At 34.0% G+C, this 9546-nt stretch overlaps 3 protein-coding genes across 4 annotated transcripts in view; 2 read left to right on the top strand and 1 right to left on the bottom strand.

Annotated features, from left to right (window-relative positions):
• Nucleotides 1–383, top strand: part of LOC116003971 — a 2657-nt gene extending 2274 nt beyond the window's left edge. Inside the window, exon 3 of the mRNA XM_031243914.1 lies at nt 288–383. The gene's annotated coding sequence lies outside the window, so the exon portion shown is untranslated. The remainder of the gene's footprint in view (nt 1–287) is intronic.
• A 383-nt stretch (nt 384–766) lies between these two features.
• LOC116004406 lies at nt 767–2057 on the top strand. Of its 2 annotated transcripts, none has more exons than XM_031244446.1 (5): nt 767–850; nt 944–1075; nt 1247–1325; nt 1523–1729; nt 1818–2057. In XM_031244446.1, the coding sequence occupies exons 2-5, from the start codon at nt 1065–1067 to the stop codon at nt 1935–1937; spliced, it is 417 nt and encodes a 138-aa protein (XP_031100306.1). In that variant the 5' UTR covers nt 767–850; nt 944–1064; the 3' UTR covers nt 1938–2057. The 2 variants fall into 2 exon arrangements, with proteins under 2 accessions (XP_031100306.1, XP_031100305.1); XM_031244445.1 differs by having other exon boundaries at nt 1193–1325.
• A 794-nt stretch (nt 2058–2851) lies between these two features.
• Nucleotides 2852–5577, bottom strand: LOC116003970 (protein FAR1-RELATED SEQUENCE 5-like). The gene is made up of 6 exons (XM_031243913.1): nt 5487–5577; nt 5040–5115; nt 4211–4922; nt 4050–4083; nt 3366–3747; nt 2852–3254 (listed from the first exon to the last, which is right to left on the bottom strand). Exons 1-6 carry the CDS (start codon nt 5575–5577, stop codon nt 2852–2854), a joined length of 1698 nt encoding a protein of 565 aa, XP_031099773.1.
• Between the last annotated feature and the right edge of the window lie 3969 nt (nt 5578–9546).

Below are 9546 nucleotides of genomic sequence, written 5' to 3'. Positions count from 1 at the left end.
GACTTAGACTACATATTCTGTGTATTACATGCTGTGATTCTGTGTATTCTGTCATACTAATTACACACAACTATATCGATATTCTACAGTTGATTGCCTTCACTAAGTATCTCGCAACAAAGAAGATTGCACTTGCAAAGAAGATGAAATCAATGAGAGTGCAATATGTGCAGATGCCTTGGCAAAATGAAGAAAATGCTGTAGACTGTGCCATATACTCGATGAGGCATATGCAGACTTANGTTATCATTCTGTGTATTGACTATTATATTTCTGTGTATACACAGCATCCTTGCAGAGTCTGAAGAGGAAATTGAAGATGTCCACACAAAGAAAAGACTACAAAGAAAGTTGAAACAACTTCCTCTGGCCTTACGCTCACCACAAAGAAAGTTGAAACAACTTCCTCTGGCCTTACGCTCACCATATTGGGCACTGAAACAACTTCCTCTGGCCTTACGCTCACCATATTGGGCACAAAACAGAACACCTCTGGCCTTACGCTCACCATATTGGGCACAAAACAGAACAAAGCTGACAAACATTTCAGCTAAACAAAAAATCTTTTCAGACTACGCATTCTTGTATTGTGGTGGTCAATATTCAATGAAGTAAGTTCCATTTTGATAACTTTTACTAGACATACATCATATTACTTAACATGTTATTTCCTTATGATATGCTCTACATAGGGAACAATTTGGTTGCTAACCGGGAGGATTTCATGTCATTGGCATCCGGTTATGTATCTACCAACATTGTGCAAATTTGGTGCTAACTGATGAGTTTACTGGACATGAGAAGATCAATTGACAAGCCAAAAAGGGTTTTCTTCTCAGAAATTGTTTTTGTAAGTAAACATTTTACTCTAAACTTTTTTTTTTCTTTCCTTTATTCATACCAATGCATTGTATAACAAGAAAAAAAAAACAAATTTTTGCAGATGACGTTGGAAAGTGCAACAAATTTGCAGAATAGTAAAAGTGCTGCCTCAAAGGCCATTTTGAAAGAATTCTGCGGAGCAATTGATCACCAACTCGAATCAATTTCTCTTGATATCAGTGATGCGAGCCTTGTAAGTGCAAAATAACTATACCTTAATTATTTAAATTCTGTATATTATTCATTTGAATTGTCCATATAACACAAACTGATTTGTTTTTTCTGACTACTCTTAACAAGTATTCTTCAGTATCCTCAGGCACCAACATTTCTACTTGTTGTTCTTTAATTTCTTGACATCCAGACTTCAAATAATTGACAACAGGCCTATTCCTGAAGGAATTAAAGCACAAGACAAGTATGAAGGTTGCCCGGAGAAACTAGTAAGAAATCTTATCTCTATTAAATTCTGTGTATCCTACTGAGTGAGTCTGTGTATTCTAACATTTCATTCTGTGTATTCTGTATATTACAAAGTATATTCTGTATAGGACTTAGACTACATATTCTGTGTATTACATGCTATGATTCTGTGTATTCTGTCATACTAATTACAGACAACTATATCGATATTCTACAGTTGATTGCCTTCACTAAGTATCTCGCAACAAAGAAGATTGCACTTGCAAAGAAGATGAAATCAATGAGAGTGCAATATGTGCAGATGCCTTGGCAAAATGAAGAAAATGCTGTAGACTGTGCCATATACTCGATGAGGCATATGCAGACTTACACAGGCACATCAATAGAAGACGGGAATGCAGGACTCACTGGAGGCCCTGAAGATGTGAGTATAAAACTATTCTTTCAACTTTCTTCCATATTAAAATATTTAACAATTCATTTCTAATTAATTTTGCATTCTATTTTTCCAGAATACATTCCTCACATCACTGAGAGCTAAATATGCCGCAACCATACTCATGTCAGAATGGAATACCCTTCTACCAGAGGTGACAAATGCAGCCAAAGAAATCTACAAACAATCAAAGTGACCGTGTTTGTAAAGATGTTGATTCCTGTAAACTGAAATTGAAACAAGTGTTTGAGATGTGTTCTTTACTTTGGAAACTACTCTAACTCTGAAATGAAAAAAAGCTTTTTGTCACATCTTATATTATAGGGTGTCATATCTATTAAGTTTATTCTGTTGATTACAAAACTTATTCCAAGAATGACTTCAATTATATATTCTGTGTGTTACGCGGTAACATTATGTGTATTACATGCTGTCCTTCTGTGTATTCAGTTAATGGTAACCCATACCTCTAAGACTAAACCTTAACCCCTAAAACCATAACACATAATAATATTCGGTGTATTACACAGTAATATTCTGTGTATTATTGACTTCAACTCTGTGTATTCAACAATATATCTGTATACATAGTACTGGGTGTTAAACCCTAAACCCTGATGCTAAACCCTGGCTTCCACCTCTGTCTTCTAACTCTAAAAACATATTACAAAGTGCAATTCATATTCTGTGTATTCGACAGTACTGTTCTGTGTATTACATAGTATCACTCTGTGTATTACAGAGTGCAATATAAAGAAATAACACCAAATGGTTTCTGTTGTTTTGGTAAATAATTCTGTGTATCTTGCGGAAACAGTCTGTGTATTACTTGTAATAGTTTTGTGTATAAAAAGTACAACTGCATGTCTTGAAAAAACAAAACTAACAAACATTAAGACACACTCTAATTGTCCTCTTGATTTGAATTTGACCTAAAATGACAAAAAGTTGAACCTCCAGACATTGGATGCACCAGGTATCCATTACCAGCAATATTAGAAATAGCATCTTCAACTTGAGACTGCCCCACCGATTTTGTTTTAGATGCAGCTATATGAGCAAGCTGCTTTCGACCCCTTGCTTTCTTGTATTTCTTTTTAATCACACTAGTCACCCTCCTATTGCGTTCAACCGCCTGTTTGATGGATCCTTTATAACACCGCTAGACGATTCCACATCACAATCTTCACCTTCGAAGAAAATAGGGCCATACTCATGTTCAACTTTTCTCTTGGCATCTAACACTGCTTGCTCAAAAATTTTGCGTGCTTCGTTGTTTTCTTGGCAATAAACAACCAACTTCTGAAATTTCCTAGTGATCTCTAAAGTCCAAACAGAAGAGGGAACATTAAAGCACTGAGATGGGGGGACAATACCAGCATTCTCGTCTTCCAAAACTCTTTTAGTCCATCTCTTCAGAATATATTTATTTGGAACTTCAGACACACAATGCACGTTTAAAATGCGTAAACAGTGACAGCATAAGATCCCGGTTTCAGTGAACAGCTTGCAACTGCACCAAATATCTAACTCTCTAACGTTAAAAATCACTTCATGCCTAATAATATCAACCTCCGGCCTCCAGACGTGATACTTATACACACCACCTTCAAATTAAACACACTCTTGATAGCATGATGCCCCTTTCAAAAACTGCTCTTCGAACAAGTAATATATCTCAATCGTATAAATATCCCTAGCGTGTGAAAGAATCTTAATGTGATCCATAGCCATTGTAGGTACACCTTGGGAACACCGGACATCTTCCCCGTTCTCTCTACTCCTCCACTCCGAAACAACACCAACAAATGAGCTATAGAAATCACATAGCCCAACAGTCTTGGATAACCTTCTAGAAATAGAGTGATTTGTGGTTTCACTCCTTTGTGAAGATAAAATACCACCAGAAAAATAATCTTTGTTAAATGCAGGGCACCATTTTTCTCTACATTGATACAGCTTTTCAATCCAAGAATTATTATGGCATTTGTATGTTGTGACCAATACTATAATGCATACACAGACTCTCATATACAAATACACAGGATCATTCAATTGAATACACAGAATATAAGGGGAGTATTATCAGATATGAAGGCATGGGAATGAAAGCACAGAATCAATAGAATAAACATACTCTAACACTACAATACTCAGAATATATCAAGAGAATACACATAATATAGGTGAGAATTGCCAACTCTGTATACTAATGCAAGCAATTGGGAAAAATATAATACACAGAATACTATAACTAAATAAACATAAATACCATCACCAATACACATAATTTTTAATGAAAGCATACCTTGTCCAATAAAGCTCAAACTCTGCCTCCGTATCTGTATGTTTCAACAGACAATTGAATATGTCTAGAAAATCTTTTTGATTTCTTAGTCCCTTGATGTGCTTCTTTGAATTCTCACCGATATGTCATATACATAGGCGATGTCTTGAGGTTGGAAAAACTTGGGAAATAGCAGCAGCCATGGCAGCGCATTGATCGGTCATTATACTTTGGGGACTTTTCCCATTCATTGATCTTAAAAATGACCTAAACAACCATACGAACAACTCAATCCTCTCGTTCAACAAAAAACCACATCCAAACATGACGTTCATACAGTGATGGTTCATACCAACGAATGGACCACAAATCATATCATATTTGTTAGTATGATACGTCGTATCGTGAACTAACAAATCTCCAAACAATTCATAGTCTCGCATCATTTTCCCATCTCTCCAAAAAAAGCTGCACAACCTTGACTCATCATCCACTTCGAAATCAAAGAAAAAATCCTTTTCACTTGACTGCCTTTGTCTAAATATTTCAATTAATGTGTTTGAGTCGGTTCCATCCAAATTGTTCAATACATCAGTGCACAGCGAGTTATATGCATCCCTGCTTGTAAAACCAACGAGTGGTGACCCCCCTGATTGTGTTTTAAGAAACCGCAAACCATCAGCCACACAAACACCGCTCTTCTTCAAATCCTTTAGGTAGGAAAGATGATTTCTAGACACTGATCTATGTGACCGTAGAAGATAACTCTTGGTCGTTGGAACAAACTCATGATTATGAAGCTTCTGGTGCTTTGTCACAGTCCACATCCCATTCCCATCTAAATCAAATTGAACAGATGCACGACAACCTGTCCGTACATCAACTTTTAAATAACTTCCATTTTTTAAAACCCTTTTAAACCCAGACTTTGAACAATTAAACTCCTTCATCTTCAATTGTTTTGTACTAGCACTATATCTTTGCTTACCCCTCCTCACACTAAAACCTAGCCTGAAAGCATAATCATTATAAACCTCATATGCTTCATCAATAGAACTCACTGACACCCCTAACAAGTCCTGATCAGCTGCAAAAACACAGTGTTTAAGTACCCCTACAGTCAATACACAGAATACATGCCTACAATACACATAGTGTATAACTAGAATACACAGAATATTGGAACCCCAAAATACAAAACACACATCACCCTCTGTTTTACATACAACAACAATGAATACACAGAAACATTGCCTGAAATACTCACAGTTCATTAAAGGAATATACATAATATCCACACAAATACACAAAACTCATCTTCTACCCTTCCAATCGCATAGTTGTATCACAAAACAATCCTAAAACCAGTATCATATAACCAAAACACACGAATCAAAGCATACGAATTCAATGATTTTCATAAACACAAACGAAATCACAAAATCAAACATAAAAAACCTGGATTACGATCGCCTGAAATAGCCAATCCAACCGGATCATCGAGTTCTTCAGTCGCAACTACCTCCTGCTGCGAATTGACGCCTTGCATATCCTAATGCCTGAGAATCCAAGAGCTACGACTGTATATTTGTTATTCGTGAGTTCACAAATCGGAGAAGAAGATCGCCATAACCGCCACAACACAAACAATTCAAATTCACTGTTTTTTTTTTATATATTAGGAAGTTAACGGAGGAAACGGACGTGATTCCCAAAATAACGTCCACTTACTGCCTACTGGACAATACGACGACGTTTTAATTCCTGGTGCACAATGCTACGTCCACCACGGTGCATGGTATAATTTGCGAGCGCCAATATAATTCCGGATGGTAACTCACCATTTTTAGAATGGAAAGTCATGTCCAATTTTGACCCGTTCGACGAAAAGTCCAAATGGTAACCCACCATTTTTAGAATGGAAATTTTCGTTTAATTTTGACCCGTTGGACGGAAATTCCAATCAACCCGTTGGACAAAAATTGTGACCAACGATTGGAAGGAAAATTTATATTTATATAAATTATTTTTATTATTTTGATCTTGTTATATTTTGTTTTACATGTTCTCAATACATTCTATATCATCAACAAAGTAATGTACCCACTATCGAAATTCAAAATGAAAATATTAAATATCAAAATTATTTACAACAAAATATAGTATCAGGAGAATAGTGTTGCGTATCCGAGCAAAAGCCATATGCGTAGCCTCCCCTCTTTACACCACCGATGGCCTCCAACCACAACTCTGCATCTAATGTATCAGTCTGAGTCTGTCGCAATTCATTCATTGTATCCTATAAAATAAAACAAAGTACTTTCATCTCCAAAAATAATTCCATGTGACACTTTTAATAGAGATTATATTAGAAAGATTTCTTACCACAACTTTTTGAACTTTTGCACAAACATATACTCAATCTCCATTTTGTGTTTATGAGTGTGTTGATATAAGTCTGCAAGACTTGTAACTTCCAAGCTTTCAGAATTACATGTGATACACTAGCCGAAGGAAATACAACTTGTTTATTCCTTTCAAAATTACCATTAGAAGTGAGCATTTTTTAGGGGAAATACATGTTCAAAGAAAACATCTCTATATTCACATATTGAACGATTTTATAAACACATAAACCTGTATGCAGCACTATTTTCAACATATCTAACAAATATGGCATCTAAGGTTTTAGGTCTCTAGTTGGGCATTTTGAAGGACGGAAGTCCCACCTTTGCCAAGCACCCCACACTTTAAAGTATTTCAAGTTAGGGGTAAGCCCTTTCTATAATTTATATGGGATTTTGTTATGAATAAATTGTAATAGTTTTGAAGAGCCAAATTGAAATTTTAGAAATCTCCTATTTTATTTTGAAGGTATAGCTATTTGACCTGGAAGTCAAAACCATGACCTTAGAGCATCCTTATCAGTTGTGTTTTTTCTCTAATTTTTTGTGGGGCCCAATGTCCACCTCATCATCCACTATCTCACTTAATCACAAAAATCACTCTCCACATTAGTTTAAAGTTTTTTCTCATTTTTTGTGGACCTACCATTTTCTATCATATATTTTAATTATTTCTTTGTTTATTTGAATTATAAATTTATAATTATAAGAGCATCCTTATCAGTGGAGTTTTTTCGCGGTAACTGAGGAGTTTTTGTAAATGTGATTAGGAAAGAGAATGTGGAAGAAAAGAAAAAAAAAAAGAAAAAGAAAAAGGAAAAACAAAATAAAGTCTGACATTTAAAAAAAAAACAAAAACAAAAAGTCATATAAAAGTCAGAGTGGCCGCCAGCTGGCGGCCACTCTGACTCGCCCAGCGGGCGCGTGTTCCACACGCGCCCGCTTGGGGCGCGAAGTGCGCCAAACGCGCACTTCAGTGCTTTATTTATTTATTTATTTTTAAATTCTGTCAAAACTAACAATATCCATGTTTTAGCAGAAGAATTCTTTCTTCTCTAAATATCTCCTACATCAGTTCAAGGTTCTTAAGCTTAGTTTTTACACTGACATGATTCTCCTATTATACAATGCTGTGGATGCTCTAAAAATTACTTAAAATAAGCATACATACATTTAATTAAATTAATAATTACAAATATTTAAATTATTTTTTGTTGTTGCTCTTTTTATTTTAATTATTTTAAATTTTAATTATAATTAAATCATTCAAAAGTTAATTCAAAATAATATTAAATTTGGTATTTTATAAAAAAAAAAGTTTGAAACAAAAATAATAAAACAATACAAAACAAACAAATTAAATGAAAAAAAAAAAAGAAGAAGAAGAAGACAAAGAAGAAGAAGGGCCGTGGAAAACTAAACAGAATTACGGAAACGAAAAGAAAAAAATATAACAAAAATTAAAAAAGATTGAGACTGGCCCAGGAGAAAGTACAGAAAATCAAAGAGTCAAAGATGTTGCAGGGAAAATATTTTGCCAATTGAAATGTTAGTTATTTACTGTTTCAAAAATTGAGAATAAATCACTAGTAGGGATGCTCTTAAAATGGTACGAATTATTGTAAAATAGAATTCATCATGTCATAATACTTATAAATCATTTCCTTCTACTATAACATGTGAAATCAAGTGGAGGAATGGCGAAAACCTAGATATTTTTGCAAGAAGGCATGAGTTTGAATCCCAAACTAAGTTAATTTATTTAAATTTTTAAGCTTAAGTTTGAGGAAGAGGAGGAAGAGGAGGAAGTTGTCGTGTAAGTTGGGGGAAGATGACTCAAGGTCAAAGGTCAAATGAAGACCAAAGGAGCGGAAGTTTGATGCGAACGCGAAGGTGAAGAAACTAGAAGACAGGTGAAGAAACTAGAAGACAGGTGAAGAAACTAGAAGACAGGTAGAGATGATGCGAGCTGACGAACTAGAAATATAATTTGTGTCGTGTTTCTTTTAAACACTGTACTGTCTTAAAAGCGTAAAATCTTTGGTGACGGTGTAGGCACCAAGGAGAATAAATAATATGGACAAGTCTAAAAAATTAGGAGGAAAAATAATTAATAATTAAGAGCCTTCTTTATGAATGGTTTTCCAACAAACTACTGATTGGGTTGCTTTGAATTAAATTTGCAAGCTCTTGAATGACCTTTCCATCACTCTCCTCTTAACTTTCCTTATCATCTTCGTTGGTTTTTGTGATGCATGCAATAGACAACCAATGACATTTGCTAATACAAGAGGAATCACCGAAGGTGGAGAAGAGGCGTGATAGCAAGAAGTGATAAAAAAATTCTTTAGTTAGACCATGGGTCTCCTGCTATCACGCCTAATTACACTAACACTTCTTTTTTTTTTTTTTTTTTTTTTATTCCCATTTGAACTTAACATTATTCCCTCTTATTAAATTTGTACTAATATTATTTATACGCGATGTGCAAAAAATAGGTGCCCAATATTAATATTTTATATTAAAATTTTAAATTTATTTAGATTTTAGATGTTTAAATTATAGTAAATAATAATAATAATAATGTAAAACATTTTTATAAATTAGATATTTATATTTTAAAAAGTAACTAACGTATAACTCCAATATATAATGTATACATACTATTATTATTGAAGAATATAAGAAAATATATGGTGGATGCATGTGCATAGTAACAATAGTGGAAAAGATAACGGAATAAAGGGGTTGTTTTTCAAAAAAAAAAAAAAAAGATAATGAAAGGGGTATATTTGTCCAAAATATTATATAGTACAACTTTTATAGCATAATGTATAAAAAAAAACTTAATGGAAAAAAATGAACATAAATAAAGGGTATAACCTTCATTCACACTTATTATATTTTTAGATTTTAGATATAAGATAGGATATATACAAAATGTTGGAAGCAGGGTAATATATATATTCATTATGTATTGACAAATTTATTCCTAATTAATGTATGACATGTGACATTGAAATTATGGACTCACTTTACACATTAATTAATCAAGACATAATCACGGATCAACAAGCAATAATTTTCTAGATGACAAATTTTGTCACGGGATG

Source organism: Ipomoea triloba, chromosome 14 (genome assembly GCF_003576645.1).
Source record: "Ipomoea triloba cultivar NCNSP0323 chromosome 14, ASM357664v1".
NCBI classification, from domain to species: Eukaryota; Viridiplantae; Streptophyta; class Magnoliopsida; order Solanales; family Convolvulaceae; genus Ipomoea; species Ipomoea triloba.
The sequence above is the reverse complement of the archived record's forward strand: the minus strand, read 5'-3'. Positions and strand labels throughout refer to the sequence as shown.

Coding starts and splice junctions, on each gene's coding strand:
- LOC116004406 (XM_031244445.1), top strand. Junction 1,326..1,522: donor AAGGTTGCCCGGAGAAACTA/GTAAGAAATCTT, acceptor GATATTCTACAG/TTGATTGCCTTCACTAAGTA. Junction 1,730..1,817: donor TCACTGGAGGCCCTGAAGAT/GTGAGTATAAAA, acceptor CTATTTTTCCAG/AATACATTCCTCACATCACT.
- LOC116003970 (XM_031243913.1), bottom strand. CDS start 5,577: ATGCAAGGCGTCAATTCGCAGCAGGAGGTAGTTGCGACTGAAGAACTC. Junction 5,116..5,486: donor TTCAGGCGATCGTAATCCAG/GTTTTTTATGTT, acceptor GTGTTTTTGCAG/CTGATCAGGACTTGTTAGGG. Junction 3,748..4,049: donor TTTGAGCTTTATTGGACAAG/GTATGCTTTCAT, acceptor TATGCATTATAG/TATTGGTCACAACATACAAA.